At 43.7% G+C, this 27,865-nt stretch overlaps 1 protein-coding gene across 4 annotated transcripts; it reads left to right on the top strand.

The window, feature by feature from the left end:
• Window positions 1-305: 305 nt before the first annotated feature.
• Window positions 306-24,867, top strand: MFSD13A (major facilitator superfamily domain containing 13A). 4 transcript variants are annotated; one of them, XM_061636163.1, is made up of 11 exons: window positions 306-421; window positions 2,828-2,956; window positions 4,380-4,474; window positions 13,132-13,403; window positions 14,136-14,215; window positions 15,343-15,792; window positions 17,274-17,391; window positions 19,153-19,249; window positions 19,666-19,837; window positions 20,649-20,842; window positions 22,209-24,867. In XM_061636163.1, exons 4-11 carry the CDS (start codon window positions 13,239-13,241, stop codon window positions 22,460-22,462), a joined length of 1,530 nt encoding a protein of 509 aa, XP_061492147.1. In that variant the 5' UTR covers window positions 306-421; window positions 2,828-2,956; window positions 4,380-4,474; window positions 13,132-13,238; the 3' UTR covers window positions 22,463-24,867. The 4 variants fall into 4 exon arrangements, with proteins under 4 accessions (XP_061492147.1, XP_061492146.1, XP_061492149.1 ...); XM_061636162.1 differs by lacking the exon at window positions 306-421 and adding an exon at window positions 2,526-2,649; XM_061636165.1 differs by lacking the exons at window positions 306-421; window positions 2,828-2,956 and adding an exon at window positions 2,977-3,132.
• The last annotated feature ends 2,998 nt before the right edge of the window (window positions 24,868-27,865 follow it).

Here is a 27,865-nt window from a genome sequence, read left to right as displayed (position 1 = left end):
GCAAGCAAGTGTAAAGTGATGCACATTGAGGTAAATAGATCCTAATTTCACATATAACTGATGGGGTCTGAACTGGCTGTGACTGATTAGGAAAGAGACCTTAGAGATGTAGTAGACAGCAGCCAGCTTGATGAAAATGTGGACCCAGTGTGTGGCAGCTGTGAAAAAGGCAAATTCCCTGTTAGGGATTATTAAGAAAAGGATTGAAAACCAAACTGCAAATACCATAATGCTATTTATACAAAACTATGGTGTGACTGTACTTGGAATACTGTTAGAATTCTAGTGGCTGCACCTCAAAAAAGGGCATTATAGAACTGGAAAAGTTTCAGAAAAGGGCAACCAAAATGATTCAAGGACTGAAGCAATGTCCCTATGAAGAAAAGTTACAACACTTGAGGCTTTTTGGTTTAGAAAAAAGGTGAGTAAGGGGGAACATGATGTATAAAAGTGTATAAAATTCTGTATGGTGTAGAGAAAGTGGATAGACTTCTCACAACACTCAGGACCATACAATTAAGCTGAGTGTTGGAAGATTCAGGAGAGACAAAAGAAATAATTTGATATGTCAGCCACCACCAGCATGGATGGTTTTAAAAAGCTTTTAGAGAAATTAATGAACGCTAAGGCTACTAGCCATGATGACTATGTACTATAGCACTGGAGGCAATAAGCCTCTTCTGAATACCAGTTGTTGGGAATCACAAGTAGGGAGAGTGCTCCCCTGGGCTCCTACTGGGAGGGAGAGATATTTAATACATAAACAAACAAATAATAAATAGTGCTCATATCCTGCTTGTAGGCTTCCCACAGGAGTCTGTCTAACCAGAGAACAGGATGCTAGACTAGATGGGGCCTTGATTTGATCCAGCAGAAGGGTTCTTAAGTTATGATAACATCAGGAGTCTGATAGTCCCTGACTCTGAAATGGAAAAGGCTGTGCTAGAGTAACTGACTGTCTGCTATTCCATTTTGTGTGTGTGCTGATAACTGCACAGGTCTCTCTTCACTACTGTTATGCAAACAGCTGTATGATATCCCTGCCTGGGCAAGTGGAATATGTGAGTCATTTATTAGTAACAATAGTAGAGACAAAACATAGTAATATTCATGGAACTGTGAATAACCATCTTCCTCTGACTCATACATGATTCTGAGTTCTCGGGAAGAGTGAATAAACATACCAAAGGGTTCTTTGACCACTGTTGTTTCCTTTACCATTGCCTCCCATCCTTCTTAGACTATTTTGGTTTTGAGGAATACAGTACCACTGATTTACAGTGTATTCCTAACTATGGGTTGTATCTAATGCTCCGTGGGTGGAACTTGGCTTGAACAGCGGGACTTCTCCTTCTTTTCCTCCTCCCCATGTGCCCCCAAAATCAGCTCCAGAGGGTCCCCCAACCCTCCAAAACCGATTTTGAGTGTGTGTCCAGGGGCTGCAGGGAGAGGAGGGAAAGTTCCACTCCGCAGGTGGAAGTCTCTTGTACTAGCAAAACAGAAAAGTTGGATACCACCTGATGTCTACTCAGGACTGAGTCCTATTGAATTAAATGGAGCATATTCCCAGGCAAATGGGGTTAGCACTCTTAAATAGAATTTTATTCCACATATACTAGTGTGGTTGAAGATTACAATTCTGACTCCACAGCACACTTTATTTGTAAAAAGTAGTAAGGGCAACATTCAACAAACTCATTACAGCCTGATGTGTAAGTGAGTTTTATTTATGGATTTGTATCTTTAGTTTTTATAAAGTTTCAAGATAGCTAACTATCAGCTACAGTAAAATATAATATGTCAAGATAATAAAAATTGCAGAAGCCAGGCTAAATAAACCAAACCAGGAGGACCTAATAGAAACCCAAAAATAGGAAAAGAAAATGCCATTAGAAATATTATTATGTGGGCAATCATATATACTAGTATTCAGAGTTTGGTGAATTAATTGGAATTTTATCAGTCTTGAAAAATGTATGAAATTGACGTTTTTTCCTACTATAGTTTTGGAATGTTTTGGGACGCAAGTGGTTTTAGCTTGGAGAAGGATAAAAGCTGGATCCTCATGTATCCTGACACATAGGAAAATATTGCATAATAAAGATTATAGATCTGGGGCTTCTTGGTGCTGCATTAGAGACTAGAATTAAATACAGATATGTATACATATATTTTAAAACCCATTTTATGGTGCCCCCACACTTTATTTTCTAAATGTTGATAAATAATTCGATTGTTTTAAAGAAAAGTTACAAAAATTATTTTTATGAGCCCATATAAACTTAAAAACAAAATTTAAACTCTTTAAAAATGGGCTAAGATTTAATTTTAAAAGACTGGGAAGAATATGAATCCAAAGAACTTGACCCAAACCACAACCAAGAGGCCCCTCCTTAGCAGAATGAGAAGGGTCTCTCTGCATGTCAGGTCGAAAACAAACAGGGTCTCCCTACGCCTGATACTTGCTGAACGGAAGTTGCCTGCCGTGCCCACATCAAAGATGGTATCTAAAGAAGGATTCTTTCAGTGTTAAAAATGGCCGCCCTGTGGGAGTCACTTGATGCTGTATAGAAGAACGGGTTAATGGGAAATGAAGTACGTGTCTGCCTAAGGTTGATAAAGAAGAGGCTGAATTTGGGCCGAAAACAGGTAGAATCGGCGGGCGGAAGAGAGTGGGCTCTCAATTATCTTCTTGTTTGTAATGATCTGCCTACTAATGATCTGCCTGATAATGAACTTTGTCATGATTCTTTTCTCCTCACCGCCCCCTCCCCGATTGTAGAATGGTATTTCCCCATTCATTTTATTTCAATTGCCTGTTCCATAGAGCTACGTCTGGACTGACGTGGTAGAACGATTTATCTTCCGAGGGGCGGTTAGTTAGGTCAATAGTTAGTCGACCGGAATCTACTGCGCTTACAATTTCACGCCCCCAGCGGGACATCAACTCTTTAAGGTATGTGTGCATTCTTGTCCGTTGCCTCTTATCCAGTTGCCCGTCATACTGAAGGATACAACTGGAGGGTGCCTTTCCTACTCCCCTCCCTTTTGTAATCCTAATAAATATAGAATATGACCAAGTGGCTCTAGTCCATAAAAGCTTATGTAGCAATTAATCAGGCAGTCTTTAAGGTGCCATGAGAGGTGGGGTTTTGTGTGCGTTTTTATAAGTAACGTGTCACCTCTTCTGTTTGCTTCTTTAGAGGGCCTGGATGTGGGGGGCTGGTGCTTGTTTGCATTTATCTGCTTATACGTAATAGTCTCGTATATTTCTTCTTCCTAAAGTTTCCCTGCCTATCCTGAGCTTGCTAATGTTCCAGTGTCTGGAGGAATTTCACCTGGCAAGTAAAGGTGTAATTTCTAGCATGTTGAGAGAGAGATTGCGCGGAACCCCCCCCTCCCCCGTTACCTTTTCTAGTTATTTTTGCGTTGGTATTAAATGCCCTACAAATACAACTACTGCTTTCCCTGTTTTAAAGCTCCCGGCCCTCCCCCACTAGGCACAACTCAGGGATACTGGCTGAGAAAATAGCCAAAGTACTGGGATTCATACAGTGCCATCACTAGACTTGGTGCTCTCTCTCTCTGTGTCTCGGTCTCTGTCCCCCATGAGCTTATAGTCTAAAACAGAGAATGAAAAAAATGAACTAATTTTCGTGAAATCAGATATATATATATCATTCTGATCTTTGTAAATGTTTCATTCTTTCTTCAGATACCTCATGAGGCTTTATTATTAGGCATTCAAATAAATGCAATCTAACATACTGTGTTATTTCTTCAATGCTGTATAAGTGCAGAAAGTTATTAATCTCTGGGGGTCAAGATTTTCTAGCACACATTGCTAAGCATCTGCCAACAGATGGGAGGAAAACAGTTTGATTCTCAATAATGTGTGACAACATTTTGACTAATGGCAGTATAAGCAGAAAAGGCTGCCTATAGTATTGGTCAAAGCTATGACTTTTGTTTTCTTGTATGAGGAAATGGTTGCATATTGCTGAAATGTGTCAGATGGCATTGCTGAGAAGGAAGGGAAACTTCCTTGTTTCATTTTGGAATACCTCATCCTTCATGGGATACTTTACAATTTGCAGTAATGATAATTTCTAAATGGCTCTCATTGCTAAGTAGTTCAGCATGTGAAGAGACTGTCCAGTTACCCTTAGAACACCCTTTAAATGCATCTAGAAAGATCTCATAACAGTTTCCCCTTATTTTGCATTAATAAAGTGTTGGGGGTCTTACTCTGAATTCAAATCTTAATAATCTTGTGGAAGTCATGTTGATAAAATTCAAGTCTAAACGTTTCTGAGATCAAGTGCTTGACTCTGAATACCCAACATGCCACTCAGTGCAATATTTTTTTTCCTTTTTAGTGATGTTACCTGTTAATGCCTTTGTGTTAAGGCTGTGACCCTACTGTTGTGCTACTGCTGCAAGAGTGCCTTCCTCAGTGTGTCGTCTCTACAAGGTATTGCACTTCAGTTATTTCTTTTTAATTCATTTTTAGGTATGGATGTGCTGCTGAAAGGAAGCTTGAAAATAACCACTCACCTAGGGCAAGATAGACCTATATGCATTGTTGCCGTGCAATTCAAGAAGCAGGGCATTGACTGCTCCTCTCCCCATAGCCTCCTGGAAAGGAGGGAAACAGCTATGTGGAAGGAAGATCCTCTGCTCTGAAGAATGGGCTGTCTTTCTCTCTTTCTTCCTTCCTGGTAGGAAGGAGATGGGCAGGAGGAATGTGCTACCTTCACAATGGAATCCTCCATTACAGAGCTCCATTTGCAAGGATATACCCCAGCTGGTTGGACTGCCTCTTCATTCTGTCCCTGCCTCCCTCCCGGGGGCAAATAAAGGTAGAACGAGAAGGCCAGTCCAATCAGTCCCAATTCAGTTGTTTGGGCAAACAGAGCTGATTTGACTGACCAAGCCGTCTCTCTGAGAACAAGCAAGCCCATGCTCAGTCTCATAATAGCCCTGCTGAATCAGACCAAAGGCCCATGTAGTCCATCCTGTTTTCACAGCGGCCAGCCAGATGCCTATGGGAAGCCTGCAAGCAGGACCTGTATGCAATGGCTCTCTCCTCACTTGTGATTCCCAGCAATTAGTATTCAGAGGCATACTGCCTCCAACAGTGAAGGCAGAACAAAGCCATTGTGGCTAGTAGCCATTGACAACCTTATCCTCCATGAATCTGACGAATCCTCTTTTAAAGCCAGCTAAGTTGGTGGCCATCACTACATGTTGTGGGAGCAAATTCCATAAATATAAGTATGTGCTGTGTGAAGAAGTGCTTCCTTTTATCCTGAATCTTCCAACACTGAGCTTCATAGGATGGACGTGAGTTTTAGTATTATGACCACTCACAAACGATGTTATGGTGCTGCTCCCTGTGATGTTCCTATATTAATGTATATATGGTAAGTGTTGTTGTTTTAGAAGATACATGGTAAGTGGAGTGAAAGAGGGGGAGTGAATGGGCAGTAGAATGCGAGATGATTGGCTGAGTGTTTAAAATGGCTGAATGTATAAAAGGAAGAGTGAGAGTGGAATGGGAAGGAGAAGAGAAAGAGTGGATTGCTTGGTGGGGTTTGAGAGAGTTGTTTGCCAGGAGAGCGTGGAGAAGGAGGGAGGTGGAGTTCGGGTTAGTATTGAGTAAAACCATATGCTTATGTGCCTTAAGAAGAAATCTTGTTAATCTTGTTAGCTTTGTTATCTGTAATAAATACTTAATTTGGTTTACCAAAGGCCTGATCCTTGGCTGGAGTTTCACAGACCAGAAGGGAGGGTAAGGTAATGACCAAGGCTGAAGGGGAACTGTAACAAATGGTGGCAGCGGTGAAGAGAATAACAATACCAGTATTCAGAGTCTCTGGGAATACTAGTATTGGGACGTTACTGGTGGTTGCCTAGCAGGGGGATCTGTTGAGATCTGTGCTAGAGCGGATAGGTAAACCATAAGAGAGTGCGGTCCGGACTGGTGGAGTCCCTGGTGGTGCCTAGAGACAGGCAGTAACCACGAGCAGGTAGGAACCTGACAGGGAGAGCCAGGGAAGGACGCATCACATGTGGTGGTAGCGGTGGGATACGAACCAAAGAGAGTCCCAAAGACACGTGGTGACAAAGGAGACTACATCACATGTGGTGGCAGTAGCGGTGGGATACGAACAACAGAGAATCCAGATACGAATACTAGAGAATCCAGAACAGTGGTGTGGCAAACAGAAATAACAAAACAAGATTTCTTGTGAGAGTGACTGGCAAAGAGTGTGTGGCAAAGAGTGAGTGAACTCAAACACCATGGCTGAATACATAAAAATGAAAAGAGAGGAGCTGGTGGAGAAGTGCATAACATTCAATTTACCTCACGAGGGTAAAGGGGTAGATGAATTGAGGGTAGCACTTATAGGATTTGCAACTGCCCAGCAAAAACAACCTGTCAGGGAAGAGACCCCAGAAGGATATTTAAGCAATCCCGCTTATATAGAGTACTTGAGAGAGAAGTTAAGATGGGAGGCTGAGGAAAAAGACAAGCAGAGGGAGTTGGAAGCTGAGAGATTGAAGATGGAAGCTGAGAGATTGAGGATGGAAGGTGCAGAGAAGGAAAAACAGAGGGAGTTGGAAATTGAGAGAATGAGATTAGGGTTTGAGGAGAGGGAGAAGCAACGAGCATTGGATGCTGAATTACAAGTAGAAAAGTTAAAATTTGATAGAGAGAAATTTCACTCTGAGGAGACAAGGAAAGACAGAGATGGAGCAAAAATAAAAATTACTCCAAAGGACTTTGCTGTCTATAAGTCTGGTCAAGATCCTCAAATTTACCTCAGCACCTTTGAAAAAGCAGCTCAGTTGTGGGGGCTACCTGAAGATAAGTACATGCAGTATTTATCAAACCTGATTAAAGGGGAATTGGCTGAGGTATACCAATATTTCCCCTCAGACAGGCCCGTCACCTATGCTGAATTCAAAGAAGCAGTGTTTAAAAGATTCAGACTGGGGCCTGATTATTTTAGAAAGCTTTTCAGAAACTGCCAGATACAGACAGGGAGGTCTTTCGTGGAGCTGGGGGCAAAGCTGATGGACATATTTGGGAAATGGCTGACAAGTGCAAAAGCTCAGTCTGTGGAGGAGGTGAAAAACCTCATGATATTGGATCAATTATACCATCAGTTACCACCAGAAATAAGGCTCCTGGTCAAAGACCGTTCCCCTACATCTGTGCAGGAGGCCGCAGAGATGGCGGATCACTTCGCCTCCAATAGAACTGGCTGGGTGGGGAAAACATCAAGAGAGTTTAAACCCAGACCATATAGTGCTGGCAGAAGGGATGTGGTACCACAGCGAGTGAGTCCTCCAGTAAAATCTGAAGGGCACAGGACACCCCAGAGTGGATCTGTGTACCCTAAAAGTGAGGAGAAATTATGCTACAAATGTGGTAGACCGGGGCACCTACGTTTTCAATGTGAGGTTGCCAACCCCATTAGTAATCCTGCTCAGACAAGGGCAGTGAAAACAGAGCCCAAGGCTTTAGAAGCAGCGAAAAAGGTTCAGTTTTGCCAGATAAACTGGACAGAAGTAACAGACCTTGATTCAAGTCTGAGAGAGGAAGTGAGTGTACAAGGGGCAACTTATTGGGCATTGCTTGACACTGGTGCCGCTCAGACATTACTGAGGCCAGATTTAATAAAATCTGAGGTAATATTACCTCAGGAAACTGTGACTATCCAAGGAGTGAGGGGTCAACCAGAGAGTTTGCCTGTGGCCCTAGTGAAAATGGAATGGAGAGGCCGAAAGGGCCAATATAAAGTTGGTATTAATGCCCAGCAACAAGAACCAGTAATACTGGGAAGAGATGTTATGGGGGCACAGGGGAAAATATATGTAGTGACCAGACAGCAAATTGGCAGAGAAAAAGAAGCCATATTAAGGGGGGCTGAAACAAACAGGGTGGAATCTGTTAACCAGCCTCAGGTCACCATAGCAACCACTAGCAGGCCTGCTGAAGAAGACAAACTGTATCAAGTGGTCTCTGGGGAAGAAGCAGAGCAATTCAGGGAAGAGCTGCATAAAGATATAAGTCTGAAGCAGATAAAGGAACAAGCGCTGACCCAACAGATTCCTTTCACTGACAAACTGAGAAATCAAGTTGTGTGTGAGAATGGGATTTTATATAGACTGTGGATGCCTGCGAGAGAAAGGGTGAATGTGAACCAGTGAAACAAATGATGGAAGTGGTGAAAGAGAATTTGAGTCATGCACAGGAGAAGCAAAGTTACTGGTATGACAGAACAGCCAGAGAACGTGTGTATGATGTGGGAGATATGGTTATGGCGTTCATACCCAGGAAACATGACAAATTACAGGCTAACTGGGAAGGACCATATACCATCAGAGAAAGGCTTGACACAGTGACGTATGTAATCACCACAGACCAATTAAACAAAAGCAAAGTGGTTCATGTAAATATGTTAAAGCCTTACCATACCAGGGATGCAAAGGTGTTGCAAGTTACCTTATTCCCTGAGGGAAGTGGGCCTGAACTTCCAGATTTGGTACAGGAAAGCAAAGACAAAGGAGGGGTAGATCAAGTGGAATGGTCAGAGGAGGTGAAGGAGGAAGTAAAAGAGGAGATTCTGAGAGTTTTGAAAACCTATAGGAATCTCTTTAGCAACAAACCTGGCCGAACCAGTATAGTTATACATTCCATTGATACTGGAGATCATGCCCCAATCAGATCTGTTCCGTACCGTGTGAATGGGAAAGTTTTGAATGAGATCAAAAAGGAGGTGGAAGAGATGCTGGAATTAGGAGTGATCAGGGAATCCATCAGTCCCTGGGCCTCAAGTATTGTCCTGGTTCCGAAAAAAGATGGAACGACAAGGTTTTGCATTGATTATCGGCTAATCAATAAAATTACTGTCCTAGATGCGTATCCTATGCCTAGGGTAGATGCAATGTTAGAGTTATTGGGGGCAGCAACCATTATCTCTACACTAGATCTCTGTAAAGGATTTTGGCAAATGGAACTAGACGAACAATCCAGAGCCAAAACTGCCTTTAGTACACCAGATGGGTTATATGAGTTTGTGACCTTACCCATGGGACTAAGGAACTCACCAAGTTCATTTCAGAGGCTAATCAATAGTGTGTTGCGAGGCATGTCAGATTTTGCAGTGGCCTATATCGATGATGTGGCCATTTTTAGCAAGTCGGTGCCTGAGCATGTCCAACACCTGACAACAGTATTGGAGGCCTTAAGAAAAGCAGGCCTCACAATAAAAGCTAAGAAATGCCAGTTTGGACTAAAGGAAGTAATCTATTTAGGACATAAGGTGGGGAGTGGGAAAATCACCCCCTTATGGAGCAAGGTGGAGGCAATACAAGCGTGGCCGATCCCCTTAACCAAAAAACAAGTAAGGGCATTTCTGGGTGTGGCTGGATTTTATAGGAAGTTTGTGAGAAATTTTGGGGAAATAGCAACCCCCTTGCATGAATTAACAAAGAAGAAGTGTTCTGAGCGTGTGGTATGGATGGATGAATGTCAGAAGGCTTTTGATCTACTGAAGCAAGCCTTGTGCCAAGGACCCATATTAATAGCACCAGACTATGAGAAACCATTCATCGTGGCTACAGATGCATCGGACCTGGCGCTGGGAGTCGTCTTGCTGCAGGAGAGAGAAGGCACCAGACATCCAGTGGCGTACCTGAGTTGCAAGCTGACGCCAAGGGAGAAAAACTATTCGTCGGTCCAGAAGGAGTGCCTAGCGGTCGTGTGGGGACTGAACAAGTTGCGCCCATACGTGTGGGGACGAAGATTCACAGTGACTACGGATCATCGGGCCTTGTTATGGTTGCAGACTATGAAAAACCATAACACTATGCTGCAGAGGTGGTCCTGGGCCCTACAGGACTATCAAGTGGACTTCCAGTTCATAAAAGGCAAGGACAATGTACTGGCCGATGGACTTTCCAGGCAAGTGGCTGGGACTGCAGTGACGTGACCAGACAGAGGAACAAAGAAAGACATTTTCCCCATAGAGACTTTTATTTGTTAACGCGACGTATAAATCCTGGAACAGGAATAATACTCTGCCGTTGTTTAAGGGGGGGGGGGAAATGTGATGTTCCTATATATTAGTGTATATATGGTAAGTGTTGGTTGTTTAGAGTATACATGGTAAGTAGTGAAAGAGGAGGGGGAGTGAATGGGCAATAGAATGCTTGATGATTGGCTGAATGTCTAAAATGGCTGACAGTATAAATGAAAGGATGACAGGTAAATCTGGGTGAATGTGAGGTGGTAAATTGTGGAATAGGGGGGAGAAGAGAAAGAGTGGATTGCTTGGTGGGGTTTGAGAGAGTTGTTTGTCAGGAGAGAGTGAAGAAGGAGGGAGGTGGAGTTCGGATTAGTATTGAGTAAAACCATATGCTTATGTGCCTTAAGAAGAAATCCTGTTAATCTTGTTAGTTTTGTTATCTGTAATAAATACTTAATTTGGTTTACCAAAGGCCTGATCCTTGGCTGGAGTTTCACAGACCAGAAGGGAGGGTAAGGTAATGACCAAGGCTGAAGGGGAACTGTAACAAATGGTGGCAGCGGTGAAGAGAATAACAATACCAGTATTCAGAGTCTCTGGGAATACTAGTATTGGGACGTTACTGGTGGTTGCCTAGCAGGGGGATCTGTTGAGATCTGTGCTAGAGCGGGGAGAGAAATCATAAGAGAGAGCGGTCCGGACTGGTGGAGTCCCTGGTGGTGCCTAGAGACAGGCAGTAACCACGAGCAGGTAGGAACCTGACAGGGAGAGCCAGGGAAGGATGCATCACACTCCCACACTGAGTTTTGGGATTGGGCTACAGGAGCTGTGCTTCCAATAACAATGATAGATCAACCTGATCCTTTAGGATAGCAACCTCCTGCAGAACAGGTAGGGTACCAATCAGCTGAGCAATCCAGGGTCTCATCCTTGTCACTCCAAACGCTGTATCACCTGTGTGTACCTCAGGGATACAGCCACTTTTACAAGCACTAGGACAAGCAGGACATATTACATCAAACAGAACATCACCTGCAGGTCCTGCAATATAGTTTACATCATCGAGTGCAAAAGACCAGGATGTCATATCCAATACGTAGGAAAGACCACAACTGACCTACGCATGTGCTTCAGGAACCACAAGTCGGCAATCTTGACAAAAAAAAGTGGAGCAACCAGTTGCAAAGCATTTTAACATCGAGGGTCAAACACAGCCTGTTGGATTTTTCCATTACAGTGATAGAGATGCCAGCAGATCCAGCAGCATTGACTAAAAGGGAGAATTTTTGGATTTACTCTCTGGACACATTGGCACCACATGGCCTGAACCTGGAGGACAGTACCACCACTACTTAGCTTCTGTAAATGAAGCCCTCTGAGCATTCCATCCTCAAAGCTCTATAACTGCCACCTTGGTAACAGCATTTGTATGTTAGCAGCTGATGAAGGCGGAAGCTGAAACGTTTTGTTAATACAATAAAAACCTCTGTTTGGTTAATCACAATTACGTTCATATATATATATATATATTGCCATCATGCCCTACTTTGGAGATTCCAAAGGCATCTGATTGGCTACTATTGGAAACAAAATATGGAACTAACTATACCTTGGACTAATCCAGCAAGCCAGTTCTGATAGTTATGGCTTCCCTCAAGGCATCTTGGCAGTTACACTTTTGTGAAGCTGCTCAGCCTCCTGCCAGTGATGATTAACTAGTCCTCTCATAGAATAATGCAGGTAACTGTCAAATATATTACTTAAGGAGTGCATTCTGTAACACGTACTAAAATTAGTTAAAAGTAAAGTTAATTAAAAAAATTATACAAAATATCCTGTCTTATATAGGACAAATAGTCTTCAGTTTCAGAGATAGGGAATCTGTAGCCCTCCAGATATTGTTGGAATCCAGCTTCCATCAGCCCCTGCCAGCATGGCCAATGATTAGGGATGATGGGAGTTGTAGTCCAACAACATGGAGGGGCACAGGTCCCACCCACCTACCCCCACTCTGTTTAGTTGTGGATAGTTTAACGGTCAGATTTACACAATTGTTTAGAAAATATATGAAGAAGTATCTGTAGGAAACTGGGTTTATACCAATTATTTAAATCAGCCTCTCTCTTTTCCTTGTGATTTTTATGCATGATGAGGTACATGTGGTAACACCTGCCCAATTTTTGAATCTGACTTTTTCCATAGTGGGGAAATTGGAATGAGCACTTGTTTGCAGGTGTTGGTGAACTACAACTTTCATCATCCCTAGCCATTGACCATATTTGCTGGGGCTGAGGGGCGTCTTAGTTTAGCAACATCTGGAGAGCCAAAAGTTCCCCACACCTGGTTTAGAGGGTTAGGAGAACTTAGAATACTATGCAAAGGGCTACTTCACTCACAAGTTAAGAACTCACTGGGTGATATCCAATGTTAATCACACTCGGGTCCATTGAAATAAATTGACAATTTATTTCAGTGGGCTTACTTTGAGTATGATTAGTGTTGGACTTGTTCCTTGCCTTTTGCTGTGCTCCTGTCAAAACCTTTGACAAAGCAGCTGCCTTTAACTTTCTTGTAATGGAGGAGGTTGCCTTCTGACCACAAAAGCTGTAAATGTAGGCAGCCAAACGGTTACTTCTGACATTGGTGATTGCCCTCTTTTTGAACAGTTCATGGTAACCAGGAGATAGTTCCATTTTCTGGGAGCAGTGTCTCTATGCAGGTCTTCTAGTCATTCTTCACCTTTATGCTCTCACCTGAAGCTATGGATACAGCCCATCTGGGTCCAAAGTAGACAACAAAGTGCATTATAAGCCGCATATAAAAGCACAGTAGAAACTCTCTCATTTAGCCTGAAGGCTGCTGCCATATGATGCCTTGGCTTAGCAAAACTACTTTGCCACTCTAAGACAGCCTTAGCCTTTAAATCCTATTATAAATCTCCTTTTGAACCCCAGAGAAAAAACTGCCAGTAATTAGATTTTTTGTTGCAGGCTAAATGGACCTGGTTCTTTTGGTGGTGGTGGGTGGGGGAGAGGAAATGTATTACATCTAGAAACTGAATTGCCTAATTCTGTTGTCTCTCTGGCAGGGGTAATGATGGTTCAGTCCCAACAGCAAACTAATAGGTGCTGGAGGGAGAGGCCCTATTGGAACTGGAGGTGATGTGGGCAGCCAAAGGACTCTGAAGGACCCATCATGGGTTTCAGGCGATTAGCTTGTCTCTTCAGCCTGCCTGTTGCAGTGGTCTATGGGTCTCTGTCGCTCTTCATTTCCATTGTACACAATGTGTTTCTCCTTTACTACGTGGACACCTTTGTTTCTGTATATAAGATTGATAAAGTTTCCTTTTGGATTGGGGAGGTGAGTTTTGAACTTTACAAATCAATGTTTCCTTCCTTCTTGCTTTGTCAGAGCTAGATAGTGAGGTCTAAAATAACAAAGCGGCTTGTAGCATCTCAAAGGCTTTTTTATGGCATAGCTTTTGTGGATAAGATTCATAAATCGTTAACACTCAGTTGACAGGTGTTTCTATCTGTAATAGCTGTAATAGTGAGGTTAAATGGCAATGAAATGCAACAAGAATGGTCTATGACCATTCTGTCAAGCTTAAAAACATAGTCGTGACCATTCACAAGAGAGTAATTAGTATGGAGGGGACTGACATCAGGCATATAAAAGCTGTTGTATGCCAATGGCCATTTCAATTGTTGCTTGCAATGATCTCCAAGCTGGACATTGTTAACTACTAAATAATTATGACCCCACCTGCACTGTACATGTACAGCAGTATCATACCACTTTAAATAGTTATGGCTTCCCCTAAAGAATCTTGGGAACTGTTAGTTAAAAGTGCTGAGAGTTGTTAGGTACACAATAGCTACAGTTCCTAGAGTAATAAATATCTCTTCCCAGGGAATAGGGACCTCCTGACAACTTTCAGCACCCTTAACAAACTACAATCTCCAGGATTCTTTGGGGGAACCCATGGCTTTTTAAAGTGGTATAGGGCCCATATCTGTAACAGAAGTGTTGTATGTTGATGTGTTTAATCTCAGGTTGAGGCTTACTGGGTATCCTGTGTTTTTCCTCTAGACTGTGTTTCTGATTTGGAACAGCCTCAATGACCCTCTCTTTGGGTGGCTGAGTGACCGGGCTTTCCTTAGCACACAACAGTAAGCAGAGTTTCATTTATGTCCTGTATCAAACGTTAAGAGAGCGGAATATCTATGAAGGCTCAGGGAAGCCCATTAAAAAACATGTTAAAAGAATCTGATCATTTAAACAAACTTATTTCTCTGGATGTGGCTCCCCACAACTTCTAACTCATTCAGTTGCTCATGTGGGATCCAGTCAGACTTGCACTCCTGTTGATTTTATTTCATCCCCCCCCCAAAGCCTGGTACTAATATTTAGTTACATCCTGCATATGCACTTCCGCTTCTTGGAAATGGTGGTGAAGTAGTCAGGTTTAGCTTCTTCAGGGAAGGGTCATAGCTGAGTGGCAGAGCACATGCTTTGTATGCAGAAGATTCCAGGTTCAATCCCTGGCATCACAGGTAGGGCTGGGAGAGAGCCGCTGCCAGTCACTGTGGAAAATGCTGAGTTAGATGGGCCAATGGCCTGATTTAATTTAAGGCACCTTCCTATGTGTGCAGTGAGTATTTAAAATAACAAAAGTGGGACCTGTAACAGTATGTTGCAGTGAAGTCAAAAGATTCCAGGCAGTCATGCCCTTTTTCTACCCTCTTCTCCTAGTTTTTTGGTTTTCCCCAATAGCCAGACAGCATTCTGTGGTCATTAAGTATGCTCAGTTGTTATTGGGCTGTTTTGTCTCCCTGTTCCCTTACAGTTAAAAAAAATTGTGTGGATGATATTTTGTGTGTGTGTGTGTACCTCTGCAAACTTTTGATTTTTCCAAGCCTGCTGATACCTTCCTCTTGTGAGTGGATGGTACTGTTTTGGCTACATAAAGATCCAGACTTGGAGAATTAGTTTGTTGTTATTTATATGGGATGGAAGGATGGGCAATCGAGGGAAGATGGGACAATGTGTAGAGGGAGAAAGCCAGTCTTGCTAGAATATTTTTTGGAAAATTCCCCCCTCCTTAATGAGGTACAAGCTTTCAGGCAAATAAAATCAGAAAGTGGAAAGCTAACCAGCAATAAGATAGGCAGCAGAAAAGAAAAGGACTAACACAAAGATGGAAAAAGACAAAAAGCACAAAACTGGTGTATAATTTTAAAGATTGTGGAATGAGGCCCAACCAATTTTCATGGGCAATGTGTTTCTTCTCTTGTAGGTCTGGAGTAGAAATCTCTACACCAGAAGTTGTTTTGAAGAGACTCAAGGCCCTGGGCCGCAATGGCCCCCTCTTTGCTATGTCATTCCTGGCTTTCTGGATTGCCTGGGCCCATCCAGGCCTGCAGTTCCTCATTTGTCTCTGCCTGTATGACAGCTTCCTCACCATGGTGGATCTCAACCAGAATGCTTTGCTTGCTGACCTTGCTGTGTCCGCAAAGGACAGGACTGACCTCAACTTCTACTCATCATTCTTCAGTGCCATTGGCTCCCTCTCAGTCTTCATGTCTTATGCTGTGTGGAACAAGGAGGACTTCTTCTCCTTCCGGATCTTTTGTGTGGTGCTGGCTTTTGGTTCGGCAGTTGGATTTACCCTGGCCACATGGCTGCTGAGGCAGAGGTTTCAGTCCGAAGGTCAAGTGAAGTGGGATGAAAATGCAGCTTTGAAAGAGTGAGTGGTGCTGGGTTTCATAATTCCTATTCTCATGTTAAAATATGTCTCCAAATGAGCAGGGTATCACTTGTACATGGACACCAGCCACTTTCTCAACATGTTGCAGGGTTAGCGTGGAAGTCTGTCAACTTCCTTTTGAAAAGATAAGCACAACCATTCCTAGGTTTAGGGAGGGTAATCTGTAAAGAATGTGTGTGCAGGGTTTTTTTTTAAGCCAAGTGTGCATGTAGGCTTCAAGATCCATGATTGATGGGAGGACGAATGAAGCCATGTCTTCCTAGTATGATGGAAAGCTTTTGTGTGGTTAAATTAACAGCATTCTCTCTCTCTCTCTGGTTTTATTACCTTTACACGTTGCTGTGCTAATGGGGTTTTATTCTTGGACCCTCTGGATGTCAGATATAATTAGTGTGGTAGGGTCTGGCTGGCAAGTAGGTGCAGAATAAGCCTATCCTCTTTGGCCCTCAGGATATACCTTGCTGCCTGTTCCTTCCCTCTGCCAAGGTTAGGAACAGAGCCTTGTTAATATTAGCCTTGCTCTTGTGGAACTTCTCAAAAGCAGCGGTATTCAGTGCTTTTAACCTTCTGGAGGTAATCCCAATGCTTGTCTTTAGAAAGGTATTGTGAACAACTAATTAATCTTTGAGGTGAACTCTTTTAATTTAGCTTTTGTGTTTTATTGTGCTTTTAGTCAGTCTTTTGTATGTTTTGCAAAGTGATTTTGCTCTTAATCAAAAGGGTGGGATAAACCAGTACATTTAATTCAATAGATAATAAGGCTCAGGAGGGCTATAGTACATAATATGATTAAATATATTTAGTGATAACTGATGACCAGTTTTTGCCCTTGCTTTGTCTTCCTTTCTATAAAAGTGTTCAGAGATGCAGAAGAAAGAAAGAAGATTTTGGCATCCACTTTTGTGTATGGATGTCAACCTTGTATTGGCTGATAGCAAAAACTAGATACAAAATACTATATTGGACACTTTGCCTAAAGGACTTTCCAAATGCAGTTTCTCTGTAAAAAAAAAAAAAAATGGTTCTAGCCTTCTATGCCACAGTTCTTTCAGTTGTATTAGTTGGCCTCTAGGGATTTTGCACTAGCTCATTTTAAGCAAGCATACTTCTAATTTTTATTGCTTTTTGGTTTTGTGAACTGCTTCAAAATGCATCTTCCTATAAAAAAAGACAAAGGTAGACTTTTCTGGTAAGAATATGAAGGATATTGTGTGGTTGTTATTACAATATTTATATTGGCTGCCCAATAATGTATTGATTTCTTTGTATCTTGTCCTTCCAAGGAGCTTAGTTGTGATTGCCTTGGGACTATCTCAGATTATCTTCTCAATAACTCTGTAAGGCTGAGAACATGCCCAAGAACACCCAGTGAGGCTTGTAGCTCAGTAAAAATTTGAATTCAGGTCTTTATCCATCACATTATACTGGCTGTTTTGAAATGTGGCCATTTGTTTCTCCAGATTGTACATCGACAGTCCCTCTGTGCATCAAGAGAAGAGGATCACTCTGGCTGAGTACCTCAAGCAGCTCTCCAGGCATCGCAACTTTCTCTGGTTTGTCTCCATGAACCTGATCCAGGTGGGTGTAGCTTGTAGTCCAACAATTTTGACTACTTGATGAGAGACCAACTAGCAGGCTCACATAGGGACCCCACCCAGCAGAGTTTCCACATGCCAGGATAAATCTCCCCTGGCCCTGAGGCCAACATCCTGCCCATTGTAGCCAATCAGTGTTTGGCAAAGTGTGGATTAGGGTGTGACACTGACCTGGATTTTTGCAGATGAATTTTGCGGCTCAGTCTGTACTGGATGCATATGACATGAAATCAGCATTGGGAAGCTTTATTGAAATATCATTTGATTTCCTGCACAGACTTAAAGAACGGCTTGCATGCTGTGTGTCTGTAATAAGAATCTTGCAGAGTTCTCGGGAAAATCCTCTTCACCTTTCACCGCTGCTGCTTTGTTTATTATTTATTTATTTAATTTAATTTATATACCGCCCTAAGCCAAAAAGGCTCTCTGGGCGGTGTACATAGAGGATAAACAAGAAAATATATGAATAGAACAAATATAAGAAAATCAAAAAGCAAAACAAACAAAGAACAGAAACCAAACAACATCAAAACATACCAGCAATGAAACACTGTTTTAAAATACACTACAAAACAATTTCTTTAAAAAGAATGTTTAAAATTTTTAAAATGCCTGGGAGTATAAAAAGGTTTTCACCTGGCGCCGAAAAGATAGCAGCGTCGGCGCCAGGCGTACCTCATCGGGGAGACTATTCCACAATTCGGGGGCCACCACCAAAAAGGCCCTGGATCTAGTCACCGCCCTCCGAGCTTTTCGATGTGATGGCACTCGGAGGAGGGCCTTAGATGTCGAGCGCAGTGTACGGGTAGTTTCGTATTGGGAGAGGCGTTCCACCAGGTATTGCGATCCCATGCCGTGTAGGGAGGACAGGCTTGGAAGCCATTGTATTTTTAAACTTGGGAAGTTTGATCAGCATCAGCTCTTCTCTTGGCTCCATCTAAATGCTGACATAGTGACCGTGATGGTTTGTAGTATTTAATAATCCCAAAGGTTTTATGGAAGGGCTGTAGCTCAGTGGTAGAGCATTTGCTTTGCATGTAGAAGATCCCAGGATCAAATCCCAGCATCTCCAAATAGGGCTAGGAAAGATCCCCTGTCTGAAACCCTGCTGCCAATCAGTGGAGACAGTACTAAACAAATGGACCAATAGGTCTGACACAATATAAGGCAGCTTTCTATGTTCCTGAATGTTTGCTGATATCATAATGTACAACTAGCTTGTGGTGTGGCGCAAATTATGTGAAATCAGCTGCCTCTGTATCTTTAAAGTATTGGAGCATCACCTTTCCAGGTGATTTGAGAGGATGTAATGTCAAAGAGAGTCCATGAGAGAGCATTCACATCCCCCTGCCTCCCCAAGTGACAAGTTGTTGTCTTCCTGGGCTCTGCTTAGAGATCACTGTGTGCTCTGAACCTCTTCACATAACACCTCCATGGGGCAGACGTGATTTTGCATTATAAGGTGCGGTTCTTACTGAATCAACCAGAGTATTTTTCTTTGAGTGAAGAATTAAAGAGATGCCTGCTGGTAATGCCAAGGGTTTGATGCCTACTGGTAATGCTAAGGGTTTAATGCCTATTTGGAGAACAGCCTTCATAAATGGCATGAAACAGCTGATATGCATCCATATGGCTTGTATATGTATATGTGTGGCTAGAATGAAGGTTCCTGTTTATGGTTTGATACATTATTTATTCTGCTAATTGCCACTTTTAGAGATCTCACAAATGTTACCTTTCACAGGTTTTTCACTGCCACTTTAACAGCAACTTCTTTCCTCTCTTCTTGGAGCACCTGCTGTCTGATCGGATCTCACTTTCCATGGGATCATTTCTGCTAGGTGAGTCCAAGGTGGGAGAAGGAGGGGTGCATTGCTTAGCATTGGATTCTTGTTTTCTAGCAACTGACTAGAGAGGAGATGTCACTCCTCTTCACTGGTAGAGAGGATTAAGCAACAGTGCTTCAATCTAACCAGGGCCATTTTACTCCTTGTGTGAGACCAGATCAGCCTGCACTGACTTGGTACTCTCCAGATATTTCGAACTATACCTGGCAGTTATCGTCCAAATCAAGAAGGCACCAGGTTGCTGAAGTCTGGACTAAAAGAGAGTCTCAAAGGCCATTTTCTTGTTGACTGCATTAGAATCCAAGTTACTTTGTTCCCTGTTGAGTGCGCAGATTCATTTGTATCTGATGGCAGCAGTGAGGCACAGGTGAATGTTTATCCTCTTTGAACCTGTTTGTTTTTCTCCTTAGGAGTTTCCTACGTGGCTCCTCATCTTAACAACCTTTATTTCTTGTCTCTCTGCCGGAGGTGGGGTGTATATGCTGTGGTGCGAGGACTCTTTTTCCTGAAGCTGTTGTTCAGTGTGATTATGCTCCTTGCTGGACCAGATTGGATCTACCTGCTCTGCTTCTTCATAGCCAGGTACACCACTCTACTGCTAAGACCCTGGATAATTTGTCCGGGTGTGGACAACGGGCCATGGCTATTGTATTGGGGTATTTGACTAGGTAAGAATAAGTCATAGAACTGAAATTAGTCTCTAGACTCTTAATTCTTGGCTACTTGTTCAGCTATTTCTATATGCTGAGAAATGTGTGACATCCAGAGAGACTGATCAGAGGCAGCTGGTAAGTTATTTATCTGCAGAGGAGCATGGGCACCTGGGAACTGAAGATCCTGAAAAGCTCAATGTGTGTGTTTTAAAATAAAAACATAGCTTGTATGAGCAGACCTTTTTTTAATCTGCTAACTTCGCTAAGGGTGTGGTGAGAATTTATGTAGTCAGAGGCAGGACCTTTCTTCATTTGCTTTCCTCTTTCACCCTGTAGGTATTGCCCCAAATACGTAAATAATAAGTTTAACTCACTATTCTGTAGATTTTATTTTAACTCAGCTTCTTGTACTGTGTGAACTGCTACAAATTTAGGAAGTTGCTTTATGCCATTGGTCCATTTAGCTCCGTATTGTCTTCATTGACTGGCAGCAGCTCACTAGGGTTTCAGATGGATAGCTGTACCTGGGACCTTCTGCATACAAAGCAGATGTTCTGCCACTCAGCTACGGTCCTTCCCAAAGTCTACCCAATCATTCCTTTTCACCTAGTTCAGCCTTTGCCAACCTGGTGTCCTCCAGATGTTTTGTTTATATGCAAACCCTCCAGGAATTTATCTTAGCTCATTGTCCATGGTCCTTGTGTCTGCTGTTAACCTTCCCATTCTACTTTTCTCCTCAGTAACCGTGTGTTCACTGAAGGGACGTGCAAGCTGCTGAACTTGGTGGTCACTGACCTGGTGGATGAAGACTTGGTGCTGAATCGAAGGCAGCAGGCTGCCTCAGCTCTCTTGTTTGGCATGGTTGCCTTAGTAACTAAGCCAGGCCAGACCTTAGCCCCCTTGATTGGCACCTGGCTGCTGTGTGCATATACAGGTAGGTGATGGGCAGGACACTTTGCTGAGCAGTTGAATGGGATTTGAGATAAGAACTGATGGCTCTTCTGACCTGAGAGTGGCAGATTATTGCTGGTAATGTAGGTGAGGCTACTTATTTACTTTAGTTGTGTGCTTATCTGCATCAGAACTCTTTTTTTCCCTTCCTGGGAATGGTTGATGCAATCTGTACCCCATCCTGACATGTTGTGCCCTTCTTAGGACTCCACTTCTGGGTTTTACTGCTGGAACATGAATACAATGTTAAGGGGAGATCTTCTCTCCACAGTGGAACGTTCTGTGCTTTGTCTCTAGGGGAGTGCCTAGTAAGCTTGCCAATTGAAGCTGCAGGCTTGCATGCTTACCTGTGGGTACATCTAGCTCCCCAGTACATAAGAAGAACCCTGGTGGATCAGGCCAAAGACCCATCTAGTCCTGCATCCTGTTCTCATGATGGCCAAATGAATGCCTGTGGGAAGCCAGTAAGCAGGACCCGAATGTAACAGCACTCTCTCCACTTGTAATCCCCACAACTGGTATTCGTTGGCTTACTGCCTGTGACGATGGAGGTAGAACATAGCCATTGCGGCTAGCAGCCATTGATAGCTTTATCCTCCATGAACTTGTCTAATCCCCTTTTAAAGCTCTAATCCTCTTTTAAAGTCATCCAAGTTGGTAGTCTTCACTACTACTTCTGGGAGCAAATTCTGTCATGTAACTATGCACTGTGTAAAGTACTTCCTTGTTTGCACTGACTCTTCTGATATTCAGCTTTGTTGGATGGTCCTGAGTTCTAGTACTATGTGAGAGGGTGAAAAACTTCTTTATCCGCTCTCTCCACACCTTGCATAATCTTATAAACCTCTATCATGTCCCCTCTTACCTCTTCTCTAAACTAAAAAGCCCCAAACATTGCAATATCATAGGACAGTTGCTCCATCCCCTCAATCATTTTGGTTGCCCTTTCCTGAACCTTTTCCTCTGACTACTGTTTCAAGCTGAAGGAGCTTTTTCTGCCACTGAATTTGCTGGGTGGATGGGTGGGATTTCATCCTGAAGTTTCAAGGATAGAGCCCTTTCTCAATGCAAATCTTCTTGAGCAGCTTCTAGATGAGTAAATTTCATTCTTTGTAAAAGGTGCTGTCTCTTTCTTTAGCAAGGAAAATGTGCTATGATTGCTGCTTGCAACATACAGGAGATGCTTGCATTTGTGGCTAATATAATAGTGGGAAGGAATGAAGAAAACATTTTGAATAGTGGTCATAGTGTCTGTTTTGCAAGATCAATAGCAAGATAAAAATTGGATGGTCTCAATACTCTTAATGTCAGCAAGTCAATTTTCAACATAATAATTTCTGTTGTCCCAGGTTATGATATTTTTCAGCGGGATCCCCTGAGCAACGTAGTGAGCGCCCAGCCAAAGCTGGCTTCCAACATGGCCTGGGAATCAACACTGCGTCAGGGCTGCTTCTACCTCCTTGTTTTTGTCCCCATTACGTGTGCATTACTTCAGCTCCTCAGCTGGTCACAATTCAGCCTACATGGCAGGCATCTCCAGACAGTGAAGTCTCAGCGTCAGACTTTCACCAAAAGTCAGTTCCAAGAGATCAAGACCACTTAATTGCTATATAGGAAATGGTGCTCCCTACTATGGATTTTTGCAAGATCAACTCACTAAGGAATGGATGGAAGGAAAGTGGCAATTAATGCCCTTCTTGGTCAAAGTGGGTGAATGGAAGAACAGTTGGCGCTGTTGTTACCTGGTTTTCGGCACCACTTAAAAATGCACCTCTTCACTCAGGCCTTTGAGGGAAATTGATTTGGCAAGACCAACAGTAATTGATGAAGCCCATCTGCTGTATTAATATGGATTGTGTTTCAATTATGCTTTTAATGTTTTTGTTTTGTTGTTTTTCATGTATATGTTGCAAGCTGCCCTGGCATCTTTGTTGACAAAGAGCAGTTTGGAAATGGAATAAATAATGCATTCCCTGTAGTCCCCGCAAGCCAGGGCTGAGTACGATCAGCCCTAAAGGGTTCATGGGAGACTTAAAAGCTTGCATTTCCTGTCTTCAACCAAATTTGGTCCAGGAAAAGTCATTACTTTGCCTTCTTTAGAAACAAAAGAAAAACCTCTCAATGACTTGCCAATCGTGTTGATATTTATTCATCTCCAGAAGAGGACTGGAAAGAGATGTAGCCAGTTAACAGACCATGCATATTAATAACAAGGGGGTAGGGAAACATTCAGTTGAGTAAACCTGCAGCATCCTGGTTCTTGTACCCTATCCTCTCTGGCACTGTACGCACAGAGCTTTGTCCAGGATGGCAGGTGCGTAGGATTCACATTCCCCCCACTTACCACTCTTCTTCTCTGCATTGGTCTTGAGTGTTTTCACATACCTCTTCCTCTTCCTTTCCCCCTAGCCCAGGGCATTGTTTAACTGTGAACTCAGGCAGAATCTCTGCAAAGCGTCACAAATTCCTCCCAGAGGACAACAGGCTACTCGGTGGTTGTAGAACTAGGCTAACTTAGTGGAAAAACAAGACTCTTACTCTCAGAATCCACCCTTTTCAAGAGAGCGAGCACACCCTGTTCCTACACCATGACAGCTGTGCAGGGATTTGTGGTAAAAGGGTGGTTTGTGAGGTGGATACAGATCTGTGTCACTGGAAGCCTGGAGGGATACCTGGCAACCAAGTTGTGACACGACTATTGGCTTAATCTTGGATGAAGCTGTTCCAGAGTTACAGTTTTCAGGAACTATTGGAATTACTTTCTAGGATAGGGATGAGGAACCTGTGGCCTTCTCAGATATTACTGGACTCTGATTCCTGTTTACCCCAGGTGGCATGGCCAGTGATGGTGGGAGCTGTAGTCCAACATCATCTGAAGGAGCACAATTTCCTCATCCCTCAGCTATGGTGAAAGACTGGCCTCCTTTCTCAGGAGATATTCATGCTGGTTTTTCCTGTGGGACCAGATAGCTTTGTTTTGTTTTAAAGATTTATCTATCATGCTTACCAACACAGGACTCCTCAAAGGCATCTTCATGATAATGCTGACTGGAGGAACTATTTGAGCTTATATGTGAGGTCCTTGTTCCCCCCCATTCCTCCACACGCTAGCCCTTACTTGACCACAGCATTGACTTAGGGTGACAAGACCTGTGAGGGTGGTGCAATGTGCATGGCTGGGGAGAAAAGATACTTTCCCCCCCCCCCCAGAGAAATGTCTTGCCCTGGAGTGGAACTGGCAGCTGCATAGTGGAAATGTCTGCAAAATCAGATTTATGCAGAGTATCAGTCATAGGAAATGTGCTGTTGTCTACTCACAGGAAGATTTGCTAGACTGTAGATTATGGCTAAGAGATCTGGGAGTGACTTATTGAGGGATTCCCACAGGCTGCTAGAGGCAGTAGCTGACTTGTTTCTCTTTACCTCTGCATCCTAGGAGTGACTGTTCTGCTCCTTTCACAACTATCTTTTTCTGTTGAGTCATTCCCGAGAGAAGTTAGGGGAATGCCAGGCTTCATTGAAGTGACTCCAAAGATTAATCTCCTTGTGTCTCTAAGGGAGAGAGAACCACATCCTGTCTTCAGCAGGCAGTGGACTAGGAAAGCAGCTGGCTGCATGAATCAGGGTTGCAGGCGGTGGCCTGTGGCTCTGGATTCTATAGTTGCCTTTGCTGGAATGTTTTTTTGCTCTTCGTCTGGGACTCTCTTGGCTGCTATTGCAGAAAATGAGACCATTTAGAGCTTCTTGGGGCCAAGTTGCATCCTCTTCTTTGTGTGTTGAAGCAGGTGTCACTTGAAGGATGGGTGGGTTCCAGTTTCTATAGGCAGGGGCCAAGCCAGCCACTGTACTTGCCATTTTCCTTCTTGCCTGGGAAGAGTGATGCTGATGAAATGTTTACAGTCAAAAAGGCTTTTGTATCATCTGGTTACTTTGTAATTTATTCCTCTAATTTAACAAGCCAATTTAATCAAACCTTATTTCATTAAAATGTCATTCTTTTAAAAGCTATTTTTTGAATGGTGGTGCTTTGAGAACATACATGGTAATGAACCCAAAGAGACAGTTTTGAAGGGCTGATGTGTATATTTTTCTCCCTGCCAGGCCAATTCTATGTAGAAATTCTGCTGCGTTCAACTGTAATGCAGAACAGAGCTTGAAGAGTGTCCCTACAACATTGGTTGTGGCTGAAAGTATTCACTTTTTACTTTATTTCTGGATTTCTGTCCCACCTTCTCCAGGGGGCTCAACAGGGTGTATGCTGTTCTCCTGCTTCTCATTTTATCCTCGTAACAAGCTTGTGAGGTAGGTTAGGCTGAGAGATTATGGCTGGCCTAAAATCACCCAGTGAGCTCCATGGCTAAGTGGGGATTTGAATCCTAATCTCCCAAGTTCACATTCAAGACCCTAACCACTACACTACACTGGCTACCCATCCCCAATGTGGAAACTCTCCAGCTGAGAAGTTTCAGCTATAGAACTTGCAGGATCACTTGCTGCTGCCACTTCAGTAGTTTGGGCCCACAGTACAAGTGTGGTGAACCTTTGGCCCTCCAGATGTTGCTACATTATGACTCCCATCATCCTTGGCTATGTTTGCTGGGGTTGATGGGAGATGAAGTTTAGCAATGTCTGGAGGACCAAAGGTTCACCACACTTGCTCTGTTACCTTCCCTCAGATCACCCAGCAAGAGAGGATGGCTACTGTTGAAACTAATAATTTTGGTTTGTATTGAAATGTTTTATACAGCTGTTTTAGTTTCTTGCAAATTTTAAAATTATTTTGAGTGTAGGCTGCGTGCAGAAGGCCTTTTGTCTTTAAAGTTGTGATAAATATTTTTCTATCTCACTGCTGTCTTTCCCCCAAGCAGTTCAAAGTGACACCTATGGTTCTTCTCTCCTCCCCACTTTAGCCTTACAACAAACCGTGTGAGGGAATGACTGGCCAAAGCTCATCCAGTGAACTTCATGGCTGGGAGGGGATTTGAACCTAGGTGTCCCTAGTCTAACACTATAGCTGCTTCACCTCACTGGCTTTGGTTTCTCTCTCCTATCACTAGAATGGCTATTGCCTCCATCCTCAGTACTCTGCAGAAGAGTAGCCCTCATATGGGAATTAGGTATGAAGACTAGTTCTAATCATCTGGCAGATGTGCTAAGCAAAAACAGTAATTTGGAGCCTGCCTTTTGAAATATGGCTGATTGAAGGGCTCCTGATTTAAAAGTTAGTAGAGTGGACACAACCCTATTCTAATCTGCTGATCAGCAGGGCTATGATGCTTCTAATTGCTTTTATATTCTGCCCTATACCTTGCTGGACTTCCTCTATTTTAATTGCGGTTTTTATTTGGACTGAGACATACCTGGGACTCGAAAGAACTGGAACGGGACTGAATCGGCGCGGTGGTTTGAGTGCTGCAGGAGCCGGGAGCCGCAGGAGCCGGGAATTGCGGCTGGTTGAGTCCGGGGATGATGGCGGCCTTCTGTCTCTGCTGCTGTTGATACCTGGTGCAGCCAGGGTCGTAGTGGGAGTGTCTTGTTCCTCCCCGGCTTGTATTGGCTTGTGCCAGCTCTCCCGGTCCGCGGCTGTGCTGGTTTCGGCCGTTGTTGTCACCTCCTGGGTCAGCTCCGCTCGGGCTTTTGGTCCTTGGGGGCTTTTTGCTGGAGTTTGGTGCGGTTTGGTGCTTAGGCTGTTGCCGCGACGGTTGGGGGCTTGGCTGCCACTCTGCTGTAGTTGTCGCCGCATCTTTGTGACCTGGATTGCCACCGCCTGTCGTCATCGCTGTGCAACCATTGTGGATCTGGATGCCACCTTGTTGCTGCTGCTGCGGTCTTGGGCGTTGGGCGTTGCCGCGGATACTATCATCGACGCTGCGGCTCTTGTGGATCTGGCTACTGCTCTACCTCGCTGCTGCTTTGTCCTGGCTATTTCGGATTGTTTGGGGACCGTTGCCGCTGCTGCTGACTGCCATTGCTGCTGCTTCTGTGATCGTTCCAGTCGTCGTTGTTGCCTGGTGGGGGGCATTGCCGCTTCATCGCTTCTGAGCTCCTGACGTTACAGCTGCCACTGTTGCGATTCGTGGCTATTGGGACCCTGCTGTTATTGCTGTGCTATTTGGGTATATGAATGGTTGTATGAATGAGTGTGTGATTGTGTATGGAATATGAATTTTTTTATTTATTTTATTTTTATTATGTGCCTGGGGGAGAGGATAGGGTGTTGGGAGGGAAGACCAGAGGGGGCCCCAATCAGCGCAGTGACGGGTAATGGGAGGTATGGTGCTGTGAGGAGGACACGCCAGTTAAGGGGAACTCGGCCCAGACAACTGTTGGCTGTGCCGTGTTCCGGTCCTCATCACATCCACAGGATTGCTGGTAGTTCTACCAGCCAACTCTCGGATCTCCTATTGCTGCTTTTTAATGCCAGATCGGTAAATAATAAAACCTCCCTCATCTATGATTTAATCGTGGATGAGGCGGCCGATCTGGCATGCATTACCGAAACCTGGGTGAGCAATCTGGGAGGTATTAATCTCTCCCAGTTGTGCCCACCTGGGTATTCGGTTCAGCATCTGGGTAGATCCGAGAGTCGGGGAGGGGGAATCGCTGTGGTCTATAGAAGTTCCATCTCTCTTGTTAGGCACCCCATCCAAGTGGCTAATGGCCTGGAGTGTCTGTACATTATGTTGGGCCAGCGAGACAGACTGGGAATACTGTTGGTGTACCGTCCACCCTGCTGCCCAACAGCTTCCCTAACTGAGCTGACAGAGGTGGTCTCGGACTTGGTGTTGCAATCTCCCAAACTTCTGGTATTGGGGGATCTCAACATCCATGCCGAGACCGCCTTGTCTGGAGCAGCTCAGGACTTCATGACCTCCATGACAGCCATGGGGCTGTCTCAATTTGTTACTGGCCCAACGCATATGTCAGGACATACTCTAGACTTGATTTTTGCCACTGGAATGGGGGAAGGTGATCTGGGAGTGAGGAATCTTACATCTATTCCTTT

Source organism: Rhineura floridana, chromosome 7 (genome assembly GCF_030035675.1).
Source record: "Rhineura floridana isolate rRhiFlo1 chromosome 7, rRhiFlo1.hap2, whole genome shotgun sequence".
Lineage (NCBI taxonomy): Eukaryota > Metazoa > Chordata > Lepidosauria > Squamata > Rhineuridae > Rhineura > Rhineura floridana.
This window is presented reverse-complemented; position numbering and strand designations above follow the sequence as displayed.